Below are 22,301 nucleotides of genomic sequence, written 5' to 3'. Positions count from 1 at the left end.
GTGTGTGAAAGATTGCGCGTACATTTCCACACGTAATGGCAAGGTAAGCGCTTTCCTGCATGTTTAACCAAACAGCATGACGCCCGGGAGGAAGCGCATGCTGAGAGTGGATCCACGACACGGATGCGTATTGTGGATCCGGTGGTGTGTTCACGGACACACTGTAATCTCCTCTGAGACTCGCTTATGTGTGGATTACAATGTTAACATTCTGAACTCTTTTGCTCACTCCCCGAGCAAAAGGTTCCGAGCTGATGTACTAAAACACATACGTATGTTTAGGCGCCACAGCTAGAGAAAGGACGCCGGGACAGAGAGGTTGTATTTCAGCTCTGAAGGAGAAGTTAGCATGCACCTCCCCTGCCCCCCTACCCCCCTACCCCTCTACCCCCCTAACCTCCCCCTCCCCCTGCATGTCATCACGTTATCTGTGTTTGCATCCTTTCCTATATCTGTGGTCCCTACCCACACACACACCTTGCCTGCACCTCCTGACATTCCCAGCATGTCACACTGCGACGGGCCAGACGGCAGCTTGACTTCAACTCGCGGGAGGGGGAAGTGGATCGGGCCACTGTAAGTGTGTGTGTGAGCGAGCGCATGCATGTGTGCACAAATGTGTTTTTTTGCATTGGCCCATGTAATGTGTATCATTTAAGTCCCCACCGACAAAGAAATGTCGGGCCTTTTGTTTTTGTTTAATGCATGCACCTGTCAGTGGTAAGTGTGTGTGTGGCGTGAAAGAGGAATCGTGGTGTTGTAGATGAGCTAGAATGCACAGTAGACCACAGGTCCACACATACACACAACATATTGCAGTCACGTTTGCTCTGTGCACATCTCCAGTACTTACTCACAGCCACCGCTTCCATGCCCACATCCACCACGGCCGCTGAGCGCTCCCTTCACGGGAACCTTCCCACGCTTCCACACTTCTTCAGACCAGGACACCTGCGGTTAATAAGCCCTCCAAGAATCACCCGGCACTGACTTCTCTATTTTTTCTGTTCCTCTGCCCTCATCTTTATCCTCTCCTCACCCAAGCACTCCTATCTGGACCGAGAAACCTCGCTCATTCTGAAAAGCATAGCAGGAAAGCCTTCTCACCTCCTGACCAAGGTGACTTCCTCATACACTCGCTTCTTTGTTTTGATTTTACTCTTGTTTGTGTGTGTGTGTGTGTGTGTGTGTGTGTGTGCGTGCACGGCTCCTCTTTTCAGCTTTGCATAGAAAAATCCAACAGCTGCTGAAAATGTCACCTGGTTGAAGAAATACGCGGAAATAACAGTCTCACGCTCTCTGTGAAGGCTGCCAAATGAGAATCTTAGAAATGTAGGGATGCATAAATGATGAGAAACATTTATGCACAAGGCAAATTGAGAGTAATGGACCTCAAACAGGGTGAGAGCATCTGTATGGATTTTTCCCTTGCATCATTCTTTATCATTTACATGCTTAAAGACTTATCACACGTGACACCTTTGTCCTACTCGCTTCCACGTTTTAACTTTCACTGGCATTGGATCTTTTTTCTCTCAATGGTGTTTCATTTTTCTTCCTTCTCCATGAAGCTGGTGTTTGCTTTGCAACGTTTGACATTATCCGAGCTACAGCGATAAATGGAGTCGGTCCAGGATTTTTCTGTGTGTTGATAAAAAAAAATAATGTCCAATGTTTTTTCTTTAGATTAATTTTTTTCCCCCACTTGCTGATGTTAAACCGGCTGAAGCTGTACTCTCAAAGCCGTGCGTTTCTGTGCACCACACTTGAAATGAATCTGTGCTCCACGGTTTAATATACGATATCACATCTGGGAATCCATCATGTGTCAGTTCTCGACTCTCAACTCTTACTGTAAACATCTTGGCGGCAGTCAGTTTCTGCTGACATTGCATTCTTTGCAGCCCTCGGGCTGCCGTGCAAAGCTCATGACGATCAGATGTGTTGAGATTTGTGGTTCAAAGTTGGCAGCTGCTTATTCTGCCATTGCTGCATGACACATGGCCAAGTGCAGAGCTTGAATGGGCCAAGAGCATTTAATTTGAGACAAACCACAAGTCCTACTAATGTGATGCAGGATAGGGAGGATTATTTTGATTATTTTCACCACATTGATGTCCTTGAACAACTTCAAAATAGAAGACTCGTGTGAGGCTAAACTCAAATTGCTCTGTTAGCAGTCATTGGCATTGCATGGACTATTGCTCTCCAAAACCCTTTGAGATATTTCCATTTGTTTGAGTATACTGGAGGCCCAGAGGGAAGCTGGCTCTCACAGTAATATCCACCCAACTCATCCTCCCGGCAGTTTACAGCCAAAATGCTGGAGGGTGGAGGGTTTCTTTTACGACAGGATGGAATATACGCGGATGGTTTGTGGAGTTATTACCAGTGGCGTACAGGCTGTGAGGGAGTCCATGTGTTAGGGTTACCCCGCCAAGAATTTTTTCATCCTTGGAGGAGGAGCCTTTTAAACATTGGCTCTGGTGCGGCTGAGTGCAAAAGTGTCAGATCAATGTCTGATAACAAGCAGGGTGTCGGTGTCATGAGGAGAGCAAATAATGGAGCTGAACCGACAGTGTGACACAGACTGACTCTGGACTGTAATCTTTACTACCCCCTCCCCCCCTCTCACTCGGCTGACTAAAAGCCTGCCCCTGTGTGTTGGCCAAACATAGCGTTCGCTTCATTGAGTTAATGTGCACGTGCCCGGGAGCTGGTCATGTGAAAAAAGGTAGTCTGGGTCAAGAGGGGGCCGGGGTTCTTCTTCCGATAAGAGGCTTGGGGAGAGGCTCTTAAGACCCCATCATCGCTGAGCCCACACACACAACACTTGAAATATTCAGCACCTTCAGCTATTCAGTCGCCGAAATTCCACTCTCCGTCGTTGACACTGTCACTTGGCTCCCCGGGGGGGGGGCAGTGTCGGTCACGGTCTCGCCGCTCGTCCTCATTGGCTAAAGGGTGGAGGGTCCTGCTGTAGGGGGCCCTCTGGTTGGCTGGTTTCTACCATTTCTGTTGGGATTATGCTCCATAGATTGGGCACGCTCCCAAACCCCCTGCATCTGTTCTAAAGAGAGAGTGTAAAGGGGGTGATTGAGAAGGAGGAGAGGGAGGGGAGGGGAGGAAGAGGGAACAGAGAGAGTTGGAGGGCAGAAGGGGGAGGGGCATCCTCCTCCCGACTGTCTCATTTGGGGTTTTAGTCAAGTTGTGCTCATCTTGGGGGCGCACATGTCTGCGTGTCAGTGAACCTGCGCCGTCACTCGGTCTCGCTTTAGGTGATGGGAGATGTGGATGCACGGCTGAGTGTCACCCGCTGAGGATCATTGTGGAGTAAGTTTTTTTGGGGGGCGGTCTTCTTTTTTTTAAATAATTGTTTATTATGGACAAATCTGGATGTATCTTTTTTTTTCGCCCTTAAATTCCGAATGCGGTGTTTGCAGGAGATGCTTGTGTCGTTGAGTGGAGGGCACAGAGGCTTTCTGAACTGATCCCATATTCATCCGCAGCCTCGCGCCCTTCGGGGATCTGCTACTATTGTTTCCCTTCTGCTGTATAGCGAGATCAAAGGAACCCTCTGCAGCTCCATGCGAATCCAATATGGAGCCATACACTGCAAACGGAGCGCCATGTTTAAGGGGAACACTGGACCAATAGCGGCGATTTTTAGCAACGCACCATTTCAGTTCATCAAATATTTACACACTGATTGATTAAGAAAAATACGGGGGGAAAAAACACACTGACATACGTGGGAAGCTAAAGCAACCTGCGGAATGGAGGTGATGGCATCTTGTTGGAGGGGGCAGGTAAGCAACCCAAGATATGGAGAAGAAATTTGGATTTGGTTTTGCCCACGATGAGCCACCGTGCCAGAAGCTTGGCTGTTCAAATGGTTGAGAAGGCTGTTTACTATTTAATGAAGTTGTATGTGCGCATGATGTCCTGTTCTTGCCAGAGGAATATCGAAGGACATGGGCGAAGAAGATGAGGCAAGCCTTTGAAATCAGACAACCCTGTTGGATTTTTTTTTTTTCGCCATGGTTTTATGTGTGTGCGCTTGTGTAATCATGTTAATAATTCCCCGTGTTAACCACGCTCCCCCGTGTCCATCTAGGAGGAACAAGCTGCCAAATTGAAGGCAGAGAAGATCCGCGTCGCCCTGGAAAAGATCAAGGAGGCACAGGTCAAAAAGGTGGGGCCGCCGCTCTCTTTTTGCACACATCCACGAAACCTTTTGAAAGACCATTCCGACCCGTCTGACAAACGGCTGTCTGTTCGTATTTGCGGCGGCGGTGCGTTTTCTTTGTGAACTTCATTGGCGGCGGAGCGCGCAGAAGAAAATAGGTCATTGCAGTATTTTGAAATACGTGTGCGTTTCTGCCGGGGAGGGGGGCGAGACATCGGGAGCACGATTCAGGAAACAAGACAATGAGGAAACCTTCTACACAGAACCTCTTATTGACCACCAGCAACCAAACAAATGCTGATTTTACGGTGAACATCGGGGGTCCCTGAAAGCCGCGGCGCGTGCATGCCTCCATCTTTATTTATTTATTTCTTCCCCCAGTGAAGGAACTGTCCCTGTGAATGAGAGCAGCAGAATGGTGTCCTCTTACATGCCATGAATAGTTGAGACCCAACAGTGTTCCGACAAGCGGGGCTGGACGCCGCGCTGCCAAGTGAACACAATATGACAAGAGAAAGCGTGCTGGCGCAGGCGCCGCATAAAGAAAACCCCACAATGCTGCGATGTGCTACATTTTTAGTCTGGTTGTCAGCAGTCTTGTCTCACTTTGCTACATTTTGGATTCTTGACAATTAAACAGTTCGATCGTGTTTGGATTGAGGGTTCTGGATTGTAGCCCGTCGATGCGGTGTGGATTTTTGGGGGGGGGCTTCATTTAATTTTCTATACCAGACTAGCTTTTAGGTTTTAGGGGTCCCTCCTGTGAGAAATGTAGGTCAAGACTCCCCATGTCTTTGGCTAGCGGGACTCTTGGCATTCCCATTAGTCCAAGCGTCCCTTCAATCCACTCTACCCACCCCCTGATTGGATGCCAGGGTCCCCGGTGGGAGGGGATAAGCGGGAGGTCAAAGAATTTAGGGCGCTTTACTCCGTTTCACACCAGGACAAGTCTCAAATCGGCTGGATTAGTCGTGGTCAGATTAGTTTAAACCTGCTTGTTATTGAGGGTTTTTTATCGCCTACGGATGCAAAACTTTTAGATTATTGAGAGGTTGTATAGGCGCCATTGTGACCGCAGTGACCCTCAACTTTTGAAACGTGCTCTGCGAGCACATGACCGCGTTCCATCTTCTTCTCTTCCATCTCTTCATGTGGCTTAATTCCAGTGGGACGGTTCAAAATTATTCTATTGCTAATTTTCCCAAGGAAACAGGCCTCTAGGGGTTTATCTGAACGCTGGGGGTTATTGGTCCTTTGGTCAAAGTTTCTGTAAACTGATTAGAGGCAATAGGGCAATAATTATCCAGCGTTACCCATCGTTCTCAGAGATTCCTGCATGGGTTCTTTAATCGTAGCTAAAATAACAAAAACAACAAGCCATGAGGGTGTTTTTTTCCCCATAGGATTTGAATATGCTGCTATACTGTAGCGCTCAAGAATACATAATTAGAAGCCTTGACTAGTAAAATATAATAATGGGTGAATAAATTAATTGTTAAAGAATAATTATTATTTAAGCTTGACTTAAAATTACGTCTGATGCCATTTTTGAATAAACAATTCAAACTGAAATGCCTGCACAGAGATCATATTGGTGTGTCTTTACATTGTGCATCAAGTCAACCTACAGCGGCTCCTTTCCTTTCCTCCGCTTCCTCAGCTGGTGATCAGGGTCCACATGTCGGACGAGAGCTCCAAGACCATGATGGTGGACGAGAGGCAGACGGTGAGGCAGGTGCTGGACAGCCTGCTGGATAAGTCGCACTGTGGCTACAGTCCCGACTGGTCTCTCGTGGAAACCATCAATGAGCTACAGATGGGTAAGACAGGAGGACAAATAAACATTGTTTATGGTCCGAGGCTGTTGGCATGGATTGGAGGCTCTAACGTGTGCTGTTCTAAAAATTGTCACTGTTTGCAACCGCGGGCTAATTTTCATGATTGCAGGATCTCAGGACCCCAGAGGGATGAAATTAGGTGCACATTTGCGTGTCAGAACACTGCATATCTTCCATCTTCATTTCATTCCTCCCTCTTCTCTCTCCTCCCGCTCTCAGAGCGTATTTTCGAGGACCACGAGAACTTGGTGGAGAATCTCTTAAACTGGACCCGGGACAGCCACAACAAGCTGATGTTCATCGAACGCATCGAGAAATATGCCCTCTTCAAGAACCCTCAGGTGACCGTCAATATACCCCTCTGTGCACGCTTTACACACAAACGTTTATGCATGCTGAGTGCCGGCACAGCCCACAGACTCAGGCAGGGAACAGGGGAGTGGGTTTGTGTAGAAGAGCTGGAAGTAGGTCAAAGCGCCACAGCGAGTAAAGGTGAATAATTTATTTAACATAAGAGAAGGTGAGCCGCCGCCTTGCATCCCTCACTGTTCTTCTCGATCATCTCCAGAACTACTTGCTGGGGCGGAAGGAGACGTCGGAAATGGCTGACCGGAATAAAGAGGCTTTGTTGGAGGTGAGGTTGTGGGCAAGCACGAGCTTCCCTTTTGTTTCCGACACACCGGGACGATCTCTGACTTTTGAAGGGAATTTCTGTGCGTCCGTCAGGAGTGCTTCTGTGGCGGGTCGGTGTCCGTGCCGGAGATCGAGGGCATCCTGTGGCTGAAGGAGGACGGCAAGAAGTCGTGGAAGAAACGTTACTTCCTCCTCAGAGCCTCCGGGATCTACTACGTCCCCAAAGGCAAAGCCAAGGTCTGTGAAGTTTCTGGATGGTTCAGTTCGAGCTGCTCAGAGTGAAGATGGAGAACGGAGATGCGGGTTGAGGGTTATGAGAACCAGACTTACACAGGCCGCTCTGTGGTATTTCCTGTTGATCGAAATGAGGAGAAACAACACATGGGCTCCGTTTTTAGCCCCAGCCTCATCTCCAAAGTCATTTTATTACATCGCATTATTCACTGGCTGCGCTACCACAGACCAATGCTGTTGATTGTTCTACTGCCTTTATTCAAATCCCGCAACCGTGTGTGCGCAACCAAGTAGGTGGAGACCTGCCAAATGTTTGAGAGAAAAGAGCACTGCATTTTAGATCTGCCTGATTACCCTCAAAAACATGAGCACTGTGACTAAAGAAAAAAAAAATGTGATTAATGTGAAATAAAGACTTTTGCATTGGATGTTTCCATATATTTAAAGTTGTTCCACCCTCCTCTGTCTCCGCCCTTGCAGGCATCCAGAGATCTTGTGTGCTTCCTGCAGCTGGACCATGTTAACGTGTATTACGGCCAGGACTACCGCTGCAAATACAAGGCTCCTACCGACTACTGCCTGGCCCTGAAGGTGAAGCCCCGTCCCTCCACCTTCCTCCTGAGTGGAGACTTTTGTGTTGTGTGTTGTAAAATAAATAGTTTTTAGAGCTTCTAAGACAAGTGCATTTGCAATGCAGTATCATTGCCATAATGCATTAACAAATACACTGCTGTTTTTTGAATGGCAAATTACTTCCAGTCAAGTAACCTTTGATCGCTATTATTGATCACTATTAAAAAAATAAAGAGTTTTAAAGCAAAGAGTTTTGTATTTATAAGGATTTTATAGTGAAAAATATTTTGCTGCATCATTTCAGAAGAGAAAAAAATAATATTTTCTTCTATTTGCAGCATCCCCAAATCCAGAAGAAGTCCCAGTACATCAAGTATCTGTGTTGTGATGATGTCAGGACTCTGCACCAATGGGTGAATGGAATTCGCATCGCCAAGGTGAGCTACTTCTCTGGTTTGTCAAAGGGAATACTAAAGGGATGGTTCTCACTTCTAAGATAATTCATGTTATATAAATTATCTCTTTGTATGTAGTACGGCAAGCAACTATATGTAAACTACCAGGAGGCCATGAAGAGGACTGAGGCCGCCTACGATTGGTCCTCGCTCTCCACCGCCAGCATCCGATCAGGTTCCAGCTCCGCCAGCATTCCTGGTAAGTTCATTTCATATAGTGTATGTAAAGCTTAAAAAACGCTAGATGCTCAGTTTCCCGTATTCCGCTCAACGGCATCTCTCTTTTTAAGAATTTAGCAAGCAAAGGAAGACTATCATAAACACCATGACCTAAATAGAAGCATACTATCCAACAGTCTTATTAATACTGTGCTAGAAAGATCAAAAAGCTATAATTTTACTCCACTGGCAATATCCTTCTCTCAAAGTGTGTTTATGTCCTTTGTGTGTACATTCAGAGTCCCAGTCTAATCACTCAGGCCACTCAGACAGTGGAGTGGACACAGGCACTTCTCATGGCCGGTCCCAAAGTGTGGTGAGCTCCATTTTTTCTGAGGCCTGGAAGAGAGGTACCCAGATAGAGGAAAGCTCCAAGGTATGGCTCTCTGTCAAACACAGCTGGGATTAAAAAAAATCCCCTATAGTTGCAACACTGTTACCAAATATGACATTGACTTTCCTTTTGTTTCCCGTTAGGCATCCAGAGGTGGCACCCTGCCGCACGCTTCCCACGTTCACCGGCATCACAGCCAGCATTCAGCGGATCACCCGGCTCTGACGCCCCCTCCCCAACCTCAGGTGCAACCTCAACCAGTCCTACAACACCCTCCGCAGCTTCAGCATCCTGAGACACTGACCCAGGTGGCAACGCTACACCAGCACCTGCCTCCCCAGCATCAGTCTCCCCAGCAGGCACCACAGCCGGCTCCCCAGTTTCCCCAGCGCCCTCAGCCGTCGCCACAGTCTCCGCAGCAGCAGCAGCAGCAACAACTGCTACAGCTGCAGCAACAACAACAACTACAGCAACAACAACAACTACAGCTACAGCAGCAGCTACAGCAGCAACAACAGCTACAACTGCAGCAGCAGAGACAAGAGCAACAACAACAGCTACAGCAGCAGAGACAAGAGCAACAACAACAGCTGCAGCAGCAGAGACAACAACAGCAACAACAGCCGCAGCAACAGCTGCAGCAGCAGAGACAACCGCATCAACAATTTCAACAGCAGCAGCAGCAGCAGCAACAACTACAGCAGCAGCAGCAACAACTACAGCAGCAGCAGCAACAACTACAGCAGCAGCAGCAGCAACAACTACAGCAGCAGCAGCAGCAACAACTACAGCAGCAGCAACAACTACAGCAGCAGCAGCAGCAACAACTACAGCAACAACTACAGCAACAGCTACAGCAGCCGCAGACCATCGCTGGCTACAACCACATGCTCCCGCTGCCGCAACAGCTGGCTCCACCACCACCGCCACCTCCTCCCCCGCCGCCTCCTCTCCCACCCCTAGTTCAGGCGGTATCGCACCACTCTCCGGGGCCCACCATGTACAAATTCAGCACCATCAACCGGCTGCAGAACCAGATGGCCTCCCAGTCGGCTAATCACCACAGGTTTCCTGGTCACCTGCATGCGATAGGGCAGCAGGTTCTGCCCAGGGCTCCGACGCCACCGGCACCTCAGGTGCCCGTTAATGTGAATCACATCGCAGCGAGGACTAATGTCCCGCCTCCGCCTCCTCCTCCCCCTCCACCGGCCATGCCGACCCCCGGGTCAGCCATGGCGATGTTGAAGCGGGGCCCCCCCAGCCCGGCTACCCCGCCGGCTTTTATTCCCCCGCCTCCAGGACCTCCGGCTCCACAGACAAACGGATTGGCGTTTCCTCCGCCCCCTCCGCCGTATCCTACGGGTCAACATGTCTACCCCAACGGGCTGAAGCAGGCGTTGAAGGAGAGATTCCCCAGCCCGCCACGGGACCTCCTCCCTCCAAATGGGGTCCTCGAGGAGTCCCCACCGCCTGCCCCCGCTCCGCCACCTCCACCTCCTCCGCCTCCGCCTCCGCCGCCACCGCCTCCTCCTCCCCAGCAGTTCAATTTGCCAGCCCAGTTCCCGCCCCCCCCTGCACCGCCACCAGCGCCGCCCAAAACCTTCACCCCGGGCTTTGTCCGTCACACCGCCCCCAAACCGGTGTCGCCTGTCTCTCCTTTCCCCCCCGCCCCACCTCCCGCCGCCTTGGCTGGCCCGAACCCGCCCCCACCTCCACCCCCGCCTCCGCCTGCGCCCCTCAAGAAGCAGTTCAACCTGCAGGCGGGCCTCCCCCCTCCGACTCTCCCCAAGCAGCACGGCCTGTCTAAACAAGCGGCGCCCACCATGTCTTTGGTGAAACAACTAGCGAGTCAGTTTCCAGGAGCTTCGTCTCAAGTAGCCAGTAACGCTGAGAGCCCCAAACCGCCGCTCTCGCCACCCGCGGTCAAGACCAAACCGAGATGGCAGCCCGGTGGCGGCCCGCAACTGCAATCCCCGGAGTTCCCCCCTCCTCCAGACAACAACGTTGGCTTCCCCGCCGCCGCCGCCGCTGCTCCTCCTCCTCCACCGCCTCCTCCTCCCCCTCCGCCTCCGCCCCCAGCTCACGTCACCGGGCCGACTCCACCACCTCCCCCACTACCCCCCGGGAACCTGGGCTCCTTGTCTCGGAGGTCACCCCCCGTGTCCTCCGGTTTCGGGGGCAAGAAAGCGCCTCCCGCCCCGCAGAGGGACTCCAGCTCCAAGTTCAACGCCTCGGATTCTTACGAGGAATCCAGGAGAAACTTGCTCAGCAAGTTTGCGCCTCCCCAGAACAGCGCCTCACCGGGTCCCACGTCCTCCTCCAGGGGATCCCCAGCCAAGGAGCCTTCAACTGGGCCCCGTGCCCCCCCGAAACCAGGCAAGCTCAACCTGGCCAACCTGCCCATGGCGCTGCAGGCTAAAGTGAGCCAGGTAAAGCAGACCAGCGGGGACTTCCCCTCCCCACCACCCGAGAGCGCCTACTTCCCGCCTCCTCCGCCAGCCTCTGAGCTCTTCCCCCCTCCTCCGCCTCCCGGTGGCGACGCCCACAGCGGAGGACCTCCTCGGGTGGCCGTGGTCAATCCACAGCCCCAGGCTCCCCCTCCTCCTCCGCCCGTCTCCCTCGTCAGCAACTCTACGTGGGGGAAGAGCTCACTGAAGAAGACTCCTCCGCCCACGCTCGTGCGGCGTAGCAACGCCACGCCGGAGCCCGCTCCGCTCTCCCCGCCTCCGCCCACCTCCCCGAAGGGCAGCTCGGGCCAGCCCAATTTCCTGGATGATCTCCACCGGACACTGAAGCGAAAGTCGGTGGGTCGCCAAGGTTCCCTCAACTCGGCCGGCCTCGCGGGCAAGCCGGACGCCGTGGGGACAATGGACGACATGGCGCTGCCTCCCCCGCCCCCCGAGCTGCTCCTGGACGAAGGACAGCAGAGCAACGGAGGAAACGGTGCCTACATGTCCGGAAACATCTCAGGCTATGCAACAATACGACGAGGACCCCCGCCCGCACCGCCCAAACGAGGGGACGCAACCAAACTTACCGGGGAGTGTTGAAGCGCGGAGGTCATTATGAAGGTGGCTGAATAGCAGAATATATTGAACTGAACACTCGTTGGTGAGATGGGAGCAAACTCCTGAACAGCTTCGGCCCTGTTAAAGAGACTGTGTACATATTAAAACCCAAACCAGACCACGGGTCCGTTGGTGTTGGCTAATTATTGCCGTTTCTTTAACATGCTTAGCGTTCCGGATCGGTGGGGTTCAGACTGGAGCGGGTAAGTTTGAGGTCACAGAAAAGAAAAGAAAAAGGTCTTAATTTTCTGCGATCGTCTAAACTCTCTGGAAGACATTGTATTATGGTATAACCCCGCCCATCTGGTACACCAAGCAAATTTAAAATAAACACTAATAAGAAAGTCTGAGCCAAACCACGTACTAGAGACAAAAAACAAAACAAAATACATCTGGATCTTTCTGATTGGTACTGCATGGACTTCATGTGAGACCAACCGAGTGTTTGCATGAGAGGAGCTGAGACTAGAGAGCCACACATGCATGCATGTGTGGCTGATTATATGGTGGTGAAGTAGTTCACCATTGGAGAAGGCCTTCGAGGAGGGGGGACAGTGAGGTTTGTTTTTATAAAGAATTATTTAATGAGCGATAAACAGAAGGACTTTTCTTTCTTTCTTTTTTTTTTGTACGTCTGTCTTTTCTTCGCTGCTTCACAAAGTCTTGAGAGGAGCAAAACACGAGGGCACAATGGAATGTATCTGGGACGGTGTAATTAAGAACAAGAGTTACACACACAAAAGCAATGATTCAGCAGCATAAATGTTAAACTTTTAAATCTGTCGACATTTCTAGACTGTTTCAACACTTTAGCAAAGCATCAGAAGGAAGCCTTATCCCCAAAGTGTTGCACAGAGGTCAAAAGCAAAATGTAAGTTAGTTTCTAAAGGTTCAGCAGTGCCTGGACTGAGGAGGAAGAAGAAGAGGAGACATGTTTTTTGTACTTTATTTAATGTAAATGGAGGAGCAGGAGGCCTGTGACTGTGGGTTCCCCCGTGCGCTGGCTCGATTTTGGACCTCGTTCCTCACATCGTGTCTGTACAGTCGTAGCTGCTACTCAGTTACTGTTGCCCCCCCCCCCCCTCATCCTCGCCGCCGCTTTTTTAAAGTCACATGGTATCGCAGTTTGGGAAGTAGAATGTACAGGTTGGATTCAGTCCTGCGAAGTATACTCATCCACACAAGCTAACCCAGTATAAAAGAATACATTTTACATCATTAAATCATGTACTGGATTGGATCATGAAGGGTTCTAATTTCAAGCAGCAATGCCTTTTATTTTTCCGGGTGCTAATGTTGTCCGTTTCAAGGAACTCCTCATCAACATGTCCTTCTTTGCAAGGATGACATATCATTATTATCTCAGACTGTTTAAACTGGTTTTAAATTGACGTATAACTGATTACCATTGTCTTAACCGGATGTTTGCTACAGTGCAGTATGTAAGTTATTGATGTGCTGATGTGAACATGTGGGGCCAAGTGAAATGAAGACAAATGGTTGCAGACGTGTCCTGCATATAAACTGAAAATCACAATATAAATGTTAAAACCAGACTGGAATCTGTCCTCATTTGTTGAAACGGTTTGGATAAGGTGTAGAAATGTAGGCGATCTGCTTCATGCAGTGCATTTAGACACCATGATTTCACCATCTATGTACAAAGGATTAAAATGGGAACCATGTTTGTTGGTAAGTAGAGCTTAGACTCCCTCTAGTGTTTTTTTTGTTATCCTACACCAGTGGTTCCCATCTCTGCTAACCCACAGACACAAAGGAGAGGGAGAGTGGGTCGTAGATTTTATTCCTATTTTATTAGCATTAAAATGAATAAACAAGTGGGAAAAGTGAGGTTATATGTACAAACTACATGAGTTTATGTGTTGAAATGCAATTCATTCCAAACAAAAGGTACAACCCATTTGGGTCCATCCTATATCATCGAAGGGCCTCAACTATAAGTGTTTAGGAACGACTTCCTACACTGAGAAGGAAAACCGCAACACCACATCGAACAGTCTTTTATTGTCAAATAAAATCATTTAAATTGAGGGGATTGAGCTACAATGTAAACGTGTTTCTCCATCAAATAGCACAAAAAAGCAACCATATAATGACTTGCATATTTTATTTTCAATTCAAACTTGTCTGCTCATTAGCACCTAAATGTCTCCAGAGTGAGCTAGAATGTCACACCAGATAGTTGGGCAAGATGTCGCCTCTAGGCCGCGGAGGGATCTGCCAGGCTGGAGGGGCGGAAGCATCCGGTACTGCTGAAAGACGTTGGGACTCTGGTCAGTTCCATGCATTGAATATCACACTGGAGAAACGTATATTGAGATTCAGCAGCTGATTGTAGTTTACCTCTATTTACCAATGGGATGTTGAACTGGTGTCTCCCTCTAGAGAACACCTGTATAACAAAAGCTTTTGTTACTCACGTTCCCTCTATACTTCAGGTTACTGCACAAATAGAAGAAAGAGCAAATGAAAGACGACAGCATTGATCCCCTTATGTGACCCCGCTTGTGTCCTCACCTCCTCGCTAGACTCTGAGCTGGAGCTGGAGGAGCCGCTGCCGCACCTGAGGGACACCACCTGGGCCGAGGTGGCCGACATTCGAACCCGACTGGAGCAGGACAGGGATTGCTGAGGTCGAAGGAGACGGTGGTATTTTTTTTTGGCGTTGTTGAATAACGCACATATCTCGTCTCATTGCGTCACGGCCGCGGATTTGATCAACACACTCTGTCCCAGTGAACGTGGGCCAACGCAAACATTGGGCTGCATCGGTCGGTCAACACGCTTCCTACCCAGAACTGAGATATGAAGCCTTCAGCGCCCAAGAGTTGTGTACAGATACAGTTTGATATTCAACCCACCCCGCTGATCCTATATAGTGTCACACTATAAGAGGCAGAACTCTATTTCACATATCATTCATTTCACTCCAGGTGAACTGATACAAACCATCACCCATTTTAATGGGTCATTGAATGCCTCACCACGAAGAAGCCAGGTCTGAAGGCACATGTCTGGGGGTTGTTTCCCGAAGCCTTTACACACTCCGTCTCTTTAATGCCAAACGCCATCAGCAGGTCAGCTGTGTTCAGGCCCATGGGAATCACCTGGGAGACATTTGATAAAGATGTCATGAAAGAGAACATCTAGTACTGCTGTACATACTGTAAATATCCTCCACAGCATAAGAAAATGCTTATGGGCACGCTTTAGATATATCCTGGAGACCTCTGTGTGTGTGTGTGTGTGTGTGTGTGTGGACTCACCCTCGTGACAGAGCCTTTAGTGACCCGGTAAAGGTGGCTGGCGGCGTGCACCGAGTTGACCTCGGCCAGAGCCGCTGCCAGGCCCCTCTCTGCCAGGGACTCCAGCGGGATTCCTGCAAGGGCAAAGGTGCGGCGAAGGGTCAGTCGCAAGCGTCTACTTTTGAAGTAAATAGCGAGAGAGAGAGACACTCACCCGAGCATCCCAGAGACTGCAGCAGGGCCAAGAGGAGCACGTGTGACTTCATCCCCACGAGCACCAGAGCGAAATTGCTCAGTTCCTCGTCGAGCTCCCTCTTAACGTGTGTCCCCGAGGGGCCCCGTGTGCCGCCCCTTACCCTCGGTCACCCCCTAAAAACTCCCTCCCCTCTCGTCTCACTGGCTTCCTTCACGCAACAGACGTTAACCTTTGTCCAGCTCTATTGATCCCGTTGCGATGCCCCAAATTAAATAAGCACCTTGATAAGAATTCAGATCGGACAGCTTTCGTTCACAACCTTATTGTATACTGCTCAAATCTGAATTATTGCGCTAAATCCAATTCATTCAGCAGCTTCTTATGGGACCGTAGGCATTTATAAATAGTCTTTTAATTAGTTGAAATCAACAAATACGATCCCTAGAAAATTAAAGTTAATTGCAGATAAGGTGTCATAACTGGAGACACTGACAAACAGTACATTTATTAATTCATTGTGTTTGCTTCACCTCTCCGATAGTGATTTAGATTTAGCTTTTGGACTGTTGGTTTCATAGAACGTATTCACCTGTTGAAAAACTACATGAATCCAATAATCTCTTACTCGGATAACATCTTTATTACATTCATCGTCAATATCAAAAATACTTCACAATTTGGGCTTGTAATGAAGTAAAGTTCTTGTAAACAATAAATATATTATCTGTTACATTTTACAGCACCTTATTCAGCTGTCTAAACTACGTATTTGTTCCCCTTCAGCCATTTCAACTAAAAATAATACGTCTTTAAGTGAGCTGACACCACTGACAAAAGAATGAGTCCTGCAAAAATGCCATTGCTCGGGATTTTGGTATTTACAAATACAACTAAGAGCGCTACACAATTTTCTGTGGCAGCATTCCATCCAAACACACGAGGCAAAGATCTGATGTTTTCTGATCTGTACCTTGTTACTCTGTCTGAGCCGTGCACCTAATCTGTACTAAGAGTTATTACAAACCTTGATTCATTTTTAATCGGTTTTAGTCAAACCGTTACAGTGTAAACGCATCAAAGTTAAAAGGTGCTTGACGTGTGAAATAGCCGCTCTCACGTTGACTCTACGCACGCAAAATATCAGTCCTCTCCTCATCGTTCAAGTGTTGACATCAGAGGATCCATGGCGGCGAGGAAGCAGGCTTCAAACTCCTGGTCTGAGAAGCGAGCCACGGACTGACGTGCGTTCTCTCTGATTTGCAGCCGGCTGGCGGGTTCCAGCGCCAGGATCCTGTCTATGGCCTCCGCGTAACTGTCCTCGTCCTCAGCCAGAAAGCCTGTCTGGCCCCCTTCGAAAGGTACCACGATGTCCAGCTTGGGGCCGCCGGACTTGTGTGCCAGAATGACCTTCCCCGCGGCCATACACTCCACGATGCCTACAAGAGAACAGAGATGCACTTTTCAAATCATTGAAATCAAATTAGACAATCTAAACAAACCTCACCTCGGGTTATTTACCTATTCCAAAGTGTTCGTTCCACATGGTATGCAGTCCGATGGTGGCTTCTGCTATCTCTCTCTTCAGCTCGTCGAAGGGCACGTTCAGTTTGAACGCCACTCTGTCCGCGACTCCCAGCTCCTGGCACAGACCCCGCAACATGAGCACCCGGTCCTCGTCTTCCTGATTCCTGCAGCCGCCAATCAGAACCAGCTTCAGCGCCTCCCTGCCCCCCGGCCCCTCCCTCCTACTGTCTAAGACCTTCTTGAAAGCTTTGATCTGCAGACGGTGGTCCTTCTCCGGCCTGAACTGCCCGATGGAAACGATCGAGTGGCACTTCTTGTTCCCGTCCTCCTCCAGTGGGACATCCAGGAAGGCGCTGACGTCGCAGGGCGGATAGACCACGCTGGTGCGGTTGGGCGCGCGCCACAGAGACAGGATGTGATCGAGGGTCCAGGAGGAGTTGACCATGATGAGGTCGCTGCAGGAGCCGGCCATGCCGTAAAACAGAGCGAGCAGGCAGTAGTATACCACCTTGAATGCACTCAGGAAGAGACTGTCGGTGACGTAGTCCGGGTTGTTGAACCTAAAACATCAACAGTTTGTTATTCGAGGGGTTCGCAAGGAGCTCATTTTACTTGAAATGACCAATACATTTCGGCTCTGTATGTACGGCAGTTACTTCAGGTCACCAGTAGAGGTCAATAAAGGTCATTCAACATTGCCTTTTCTTTATCAATGTGTATGAAATAGTTAATTATTCAGTGTGGAACGGGATGATAGCTTCTGGTATACGATCTTTTAAAAGTCCCTGAATGCCATGTTCTCAACCTTGCCCTTGTGACAAATGTCTTTGTGAAGAAACACAAGTATTACCTGGGGTTCCTCTCTCTCACTACAGACAACATGTCAGTGCTGATGGTGGGGTAGTGAACGTAACTCCCCACGCTGCAGCCTCCTAAGTAGCGGAACAGGGGCAGGGTGAAGGCGTAGCCCATGGAGTCGATGTAGATGTCTGGGACAAACTCCGTCAGCGCCTCCCATCCCAGGAAGATGGAGCCCACACTCTGTCCCAGCAGGGTGAAGTGAGGGAACAGGCCGGGCTCCACGAGCAGCCGGTGCCTCAGGAACACAAACTGAACAGGGCGAGGGAGCGCTATGTTGAAACGCCGCCGCGCCCCGTCCAAAATCTGCTGACCCGTCACACCAAGGTCCCCGGTGTACACCACAAAGTTTATGTCCACGTACCTGAGAGGGAGTAAATCAAACGTAAGATACCGCATCGGTAAAGGGTAAACGTGAAGCCGTTCCGCATCGCATACGCTGTTTTGGGTTGTATTCCTCACTCAGAACATCGAAACTAAAATGCATTAAAAACGGTCTTCACCTGCTCTGCAACGCCCTGATGGCACACCAGAGCACCCGCTCTCCCCCGCCACCGGCGTTGCAGTACGGGTGGAAGAAGGCCACCGTGGGACGACCGTCCCTCGCCCGGCGCGCGCTCCTGCTGCTCTGGAGCCAGAAGCGCACCGCCAGCACCAGCAGGACCAGGACGGCGATCAGCAGCACACACAGAAACAGCAGCGGCAGCAGCATCTTCCACAGCAACCTGAAACACAGCGATGCCACCGTGAGTGCAGGAAAGTGATTACATCAACATGGCGGTTTTATGAGTGAGAAATGTAAACGCTGAAATGTATTGATCTAACTAGTAATGAATCATAAAAAGTACAGGGGGAAAAAATGCTTTTTGAAATGTGTGCAGTTAACTTCCGAGATTTACTGAGTCAGAAGTAAAGACTGTGACCCTAAAAGGTTAAAGGCCACCGATGAGGCTTCTCAAGAAAAGAACTGTTCTTTAAGGAGCCTCATACATGTCTCCTGGTGGAGGCATAATAAGAAGAAGAAAAGGGAATATTAACTAGTGCCACATATTGTTAGAATAACGTTACAACGCTGACGTCACGCATGAGCTCGTTCATGGCAACGCTAGCAGCATTAGCCTAGCGTAAAGGAGCAAATTAGTGTTGTATTTACCCCCCTCAAAGCAAACGCTGACAAGGAATTAGCTTCAGGTTAGCTAACGTTAAATAACCTGAACAATGAGTTAATCAACCTTTTTATGAGTAGCATGGTGGTTAATGGCTATCGTTGCCAAAGCAGCAGCGAGCATACAAACAAATGCAACGAGCGCAACACATTTTTCAAGATAAAAATATATATATATATTTTTAAAGTAGCAGGTTGGAAAGCCAGTATAATATCTTACCTTGTTATTTCACACAAACAGTGGACCAACTGATCGTGGCCCGACATCTTGCCTGGAGAAATCTAAAAACACATCACCTCCTTCCAAGTTGTCACGTTCGTCCTTTTTCTAAAAAGGAAAAAGGTTATTTATTTAGCGCCATCTAGCGGCGAGGATGTATTAGCGCGCCCTTGTTTTCAGCTCATATAGATAAACAGATGTAGTGTTGAGCTAAAATGAATTTAGGCTGAAAATATCAGATATTTCACCTACGGGCTATATAACACCAATAGTATACTAACGTCCTCCCTCTCAACAACTATGACTGATCTATGGTCCAACTTTAAAAACAGTAATGTTTAACTTCTGAATAAACACAGTTTCAATCAATATTGGGTCCCTGACCCTGTGGTTTTAATAAACCTCGACCATTTCCACTCTGGATTCTAACAACATGAGGACTCTTTTGATTTTGTTTGTATTAATACATTCGGACAAACTCCTGAGGACAGGAGGCTGCGAAGAAACGCAGTAAGTTTATTTTCTCAAAAAGTTATTTGGTGCCCGTGAAGTTAAATTTTCCCACAAAGAATTTGACTTTTCTTTTCGTCCAGGGACCAAATTTTATCGATCACCCCGAGAACACTGGAACAGGTGGACATCTTGAAGAATATTTCTTCTCAACATGAGGTAGAAAGGAGACTTTTATTTTGTGATTACATTTTTTCTGTCTGTAATCATTGTGTCAAATACGTGCTCCCAGACAGCCTTATGGCAGCCCGTGTCGTCTCACTACATCAAAGAAGAAACGGAGGTCCATCTGTTTGTTCCTGCAAACAGCTCAGAGACCGTCAAGGGCCTTCTGCACAAAGGGGCCATAACACACGAGTATGTCGCCGGTCACAAAGCAGAGTTGTGCAACGAGTTGCGAGCTTTCGGTAGTTACTTGTATGTTTGTTTCAGGGTGTTACTGTCCAACGCCAACGAGCTGATTGAAATGCAAACGAGGAACTACTCCACTGACCCCCGAAGCAGCTCATCTTTCTACGAGAGATATCACAATCTTGAAGATGTATGCTTTTCATTTTTTAACTGCTGGATTCCAAGTTATAACATAACATTGACTTTTCTATTGATTTTGCGTCAACAAACAGTTCTTCAGTACAGGATTATTGGTGTGCTGCTGATGCGCTGCATCTCAAGTCAATATGACTGTTATGTGACTGTTGACATCCAAACACTCTGTCTCCGCTGTAGATCTTTTATTGGATAAACAAGACCCAACAGGACAACCCGAGCACAGTTAAAGCCATTCTCATCGGCTCCTCGTACGAGAAGCGGCCCCTCTACGCTCTGAAGGTACACCCTCCAATGGTGATCATCCCTCACCCCCCCTTAGAATAAGAATCATTCAAACCGTTGTTTTCCAGCCAAAGATCTGACCTGTGAGAGAAATTCAAACTGTTTTGGGGTTTATACCCCCACTCCATCTCTCCATCTCAGCTGTCTCTAAATAACGACCTGAACAAGAAAGCAATGTGGATTGACTGTGGGATCCATGCCAGAGAGTGGATCTCTCCGGCTTTCTGCTTATGGTTTGTACAATATGTGAGTGCCTTTTAACGTGGTATCAATCGTGTGGGGAATCTTTTGCAGTACAAGGGTTTGACTGGTCTAGCGCTAAAATCATTTTCCTTGTATTTGTTTTGCACAGGCGTTGGCATTTTACAAGATAAACCAAGACATTACGGACATCCTGGACAACATGGATGTCTACATCCTGCCTGTTATGAACCCCGATGGATACCAGTACACATGGACCACAGTGAGAACACATATTGTTTCGCTGAGTGCTCCTGCCTTTGTATAGAGAACAATTACGACAATTTGTGATTCCCTTTGATTTATTTGCCTCAGAACAGGATGTGGAGGAAAAATCGCTCCGTCAACAGGAGCAACAACTGCATTGGGGTCGACCTCAACCGAAACTTTGATGCCAACTGGTGCAGTGAGTCTTGCACCCGTCTTTTTTGAGGAATTCACTGAACTGTGTCTTCTGTCATATATGAGAGTCTCGAGTCACCTCTAAGGTGAAGTGATTCCGTGTCTCCCAGCGGAGGGGGCCTCTGATGAGCCCTGCACTGAGATCTACTGCGGTGCGTATCCCGAGTCGGAACCAGAGTCGCGGGCCGTGGCCGACTTCCTGCGCAGTCACAAGGACTCAGTGCAGCTGTACCTCAGCATCCACTCCTACTCGCAGATGCTGCTCTTCCCGTACTCCTGCACCCTGGATGAAGCAGAGAACCACAACGACCTGGTGAGGGGATGGTCGTAGAAAATGACCTGATCCCGTCACTTCGAATGCAGAATACAACACAGGAACACTGACACGTGTTTGTGTCTTCTTCTTTTTAAAAAGCTTGAGATGGTTCAAGAAGCTGCCCAGGTAATCAGAAGACACTACAGGAACACCTACAAATATGGATCTGGAGCAAAGACAATATGTAAGGAGGGCCCCCTTTTATTTTTAAAGCAAAACCAGCCGGGCTCAATTCAGTCACTGGATGTCCGATGCATGTCTCCTTCTGTTCTCCAGACTTGGCTCCCGGCGGTTCTGACGATTGGGCTTACAAACTCGGCATCAAATACTCCTTCACATTTGAGCTGCAGGACCGCGGGCGATATGGCTTCCTCCTGCCACCGTCTTACATTTCCAAAGCCTGCAACGAAGCTCTGATTGCTGTGAAGACCATTGCTCTCAAAGTTATCGAGAAAACGAAAACTTACTAAGCAATTCAGGCTGAGAGTTCAATGTTTAAAGTCATTTTTGTGAACATTAAAACATGAAGCCGTAGAACTGTTTGTTCTGAATGTTCTTCTTCCATTTATTTTTTACTTTCTAAGCACACGTATTAGTGGTGATGTATTTGTCAGAAAAGTAGCTCTAATGGAAGCACAGATAATACATTGAATGCGTGTGGTCTTATATACATTCATCTAAACAATGAGATCTCATGTACAATGTAATGCAATCTAATAACGTTAGTCTGTTAAATAATAAAAAACTATTGTTTATGAGCAAAGGTATGTTTGGTTCTTCACTGACAATGACACAAATATATGGCATGTCATAAGAGCCTTATCAATTTCATAAACTCAGTTACTGCAATGACCATACATGCAATAACTACTACTCTTATCTTGAACGTGTTATTCTTGTAATCACAATAACACTTCTAACATAACAGGTTAACATTGCATGCCACTCAGTTGGTTACAATACACTCAGTTACCCAAATAATGTGAACCTTTAAAGCACTCCATGAGTTGCTAAATAACTCACAAAGAAGGTGTCATCAAGTTCTATTTCAGTATCGACCAACCAATATTAATGAAGAAGCCTTCACATCTTCCGCCGCAAACTAAAGACACACCTCTTCAGACTCTACCTCGACTAAAGACTAACAAATTGTAGCACTTAAATTGTACTTGTAACGTCACTCATCTATAGCAAATTGTAAATTGGCTTATTTGAGGAAATTGCACTTTC

General features: G+C 48.3%; 4 protein-coding genes across 12 annotated transcripts in view; 2 read left to right on the top strand and 2 right to left on the bottom strand.

The window, feature by feature from the left end:
- The window catches only part of raph1b (Ras association (RalGDS/AF-6) and pleckstrin homology domains 1b), a 31,355-nt gene extending 18,256 nt beyond the window's left edge, over positions 1-13,099 (top strand). For 3 of the 8 annotated variants that reach the window (XM_078098021.1, XM_078098022.1, XM_078098019.1), the window contains exons 6-17: positions 505-576; positions 1,045-1,119; positions 4,118-4,195; positions 5,850-6,009; positions 6,247-6,368; positions 6,596-6,661; positions 6,754-6,897; positions 7,375-7,485; positions 7,806-7,904; positions 8,001-8,121; positions 8,381-8,517; positions 8,619-13,099. In XM_078098021.1, the coding sequence (XP_077954147.1) occupies positions 505-576; positions 1,045-1,119; positions 4,118-4,195; positions 5,850-6,009; positions 6,247-6,368; positions 6,596-6,661; positions 6,754-6,897; positions 7,375-7,485; positions 7,806-7,904; positions 8,001-8,121; positions 8,381-8,517; positions 8,619-11,525 (4,092 nt within the window). In that variant the 3' untranslated portion in view covers positions 11,526-13,099. Of the gene's footprint in view, positions 1-282; positions 319-504; positions 577-1,044; positions 1,120-4,117; positions 4,196-5,849; positions 6,010-6,246; positions 6,369-6,595; positions 6,662-6,753; positions 6,898-7,374; positions 7,486-7,805; positions 7,905-8,000; positions 8,122-8,380; positions 8,518-8,618 lie in introns of all 8 variants that reach the window. The other 5 variants (XM_078098024.1, XM_078098020.1, XM_078098025.1 and 2 more) reach the window with 3 other exon arrangements.
- Positions 13,100-13,548: 449 nt separating this feature from the next.
- On the bottom strand, positions 13,549-15,556 carry spp2 (secreted phosphoprotein 2). Of its 2 annotated transcripts, none has more exons than XM_040179694.2 (6): positions 15,024-15,556; positions 14,831-14,943; positions 14,549-14,671; positions 14,082-14,192; positions 13,908-13,956; positions 13,549-13,816 (listed from the first exon to the last, which is right to left on the bottom strand). In XM_040179694.2, exons 1-6 carry the CDS (start codon positions 15,073-15,075, stop codon positions 13,734-13,736), a joined length of 531 nt encoding a protein of 176 aa, XP_040035628.2. In that variant the 5' UTR covers positions 15,076-15,556; the 3' UTR covers positions 13,549-13,733. The 2 variants fall into 2 exon arrangements, with proteins under 2 accessions (XP_040035628.2, XP_040035637.2); XM_040179703.2 differs by having other exon boundaries at positions 13,549-13,813.
- Positions 15,557-15,621: 65 nt separating this feature from the next.
- On the bottom strand, positions 15,622-19,071 carry alg11 (ALG11 alpha-1,2-mannosyltransferase). The gene is made up of 5 exons (XM_040179613.2): positions 18,773-19,071; positions 17,891-18,112; positions 17,380-17,751; positions 16,524-17,089; positions 15,622-16,441 (listed from the first exon to the last, which is right to left on the bottom strand). Exons 1-5 carry the CDS (start codon positions 18,817-18,819, stop codon positions 16,158-16,160), a joined length of 1,491 nt encoding a protein of 496 aa, XP_040035547.1. The 5' UTR covers positions 18,820-19,071; the 3' UTR covers positions 15,622-16,157.
- A 53-nt stretch (positions 19,072-19,124) lies between these two features.
- cpb2 (carboxypeptidase B2 (plasma)) lies at positions 19,125-21,834 on the top strand. Its single transcript, XM_040179654.2, has 11 exons — positions 19,125-19,282; positions 19,366-19,441; positions 19,515-19,639; positions 19,715-19,823; positions 20,009-20,110; positions 20,255-20,359; positions 20,466-20,576; positions 20,669-20,759; positions 20,866-21,068; positions 21,171-21,255; positions 21,348-21,834. Exons 1-11 carry the CDS (start codon positions 19,206-19,208, stop codon positions 21,539-21,541), a joined length of 1,278 nt encoding a protein of 425 aa, XP_040035588.1. The 5' UTR covers positions 19,125-19,205; the 3' UTR covers positions 21,542-21,834.
- The last annotated feature ends 467 nt before the right edge of the window (positions 21,835-22,301 follow it).

This window comes from Gasterosteus aculeatus, chromosome 1 (assembly GCF_964276395.1).
Source record: "Gasterosteus aculeatus chromosome 1, fGasAcu3.hap1.1, whole genome shotgun sequence".
Taxonomy (NCBI): domain Eukaryota; kingdom Metazoa; phylum Chordata; class Actinopteri; order Perciformes; family Gasterosteidae; genus Gasterosteus; species Gasterosteus aculeatus.
The sequence above is the reverse complement of the archived record's forward strand: the minus strand, read 5'-3'. Positions and strand labels throughout refer to the sequence as shown.

What these genes read in the sequence shown, in the direction of transcription:
- spp2 (XM_040179694.2), bottom strand. Translation starts at nt 15,075, where the DNA reads ATGAAGTCACACGTGCTCCTCTTGGCCCTGCTGCAGTCTCTGGGATGC. An exon ending in GCAGTCTCTGGGATGCTCGG is followed by an intron (nt 14,944 to 15,023) that starts GTGAGTGTCTCT and finishes TTGCCCTTGCAG; the next exon opens with GAATCCCGCTGGAGTCCCTG. An exon ending in CTAAAGGCTCTGTCACGAGG is followed by an intron (nt 14,672 to 14,830) that starts GTGAGTCCACAC and finishes AATGTCTCCCAG; the next exon opens with GTGATTCCCATGGGCCTGAA.
- cpb2 (XM_040179654.2), top strand. Translation starts at nt 19,206, where the DNA reads ATGAGGACTCTTTTGATTTTGTTTGTATTAATACATTCGGACAAACTC. An exon ending in GATATCACAATCTTGAAGAT is followed by an intron (nt 19,824 to 20,008) that starts GTATGCTTTTCA and finishes TCTCCGCTGTAG; the next exon opens with ATCTTTTATTGGATAAACAA. An exon ending in GCTTATGGTTTGTACAATAT is followed by an intron (nt 20,360 to 20,465) that starts GTGAGTGCCTTT and finishes TGTTTTGCACAG; the next exon opens with GCGTTGGCATTTTACAAGAT.
- alg11 (XM_040179613.2), bottom strand. Translation starts at nt 18,819, where the DNA reads ATGTCGGGCCACGATCAGTTGGTCCACTGTTTGTGTGAAATAACAAG. An exon ending in GTGAGAGAGAGGAACCCCAG is followed by an intron (nt 17,090 to 17,379) that starts GTAATACTTGTG and finishes TTGATGTTTTAG; the next exon opens with GTTCAACAACCCGGACTACG. An exon ending in GAACGAACACTTTGGAATAG is followed by an intron (nt 16,442 to 16,523) that starts GTAAATAACCCG and finishes GTTCTCTTGTAG; the next exon opens with GCATCGTGGAGTGTATGGCC.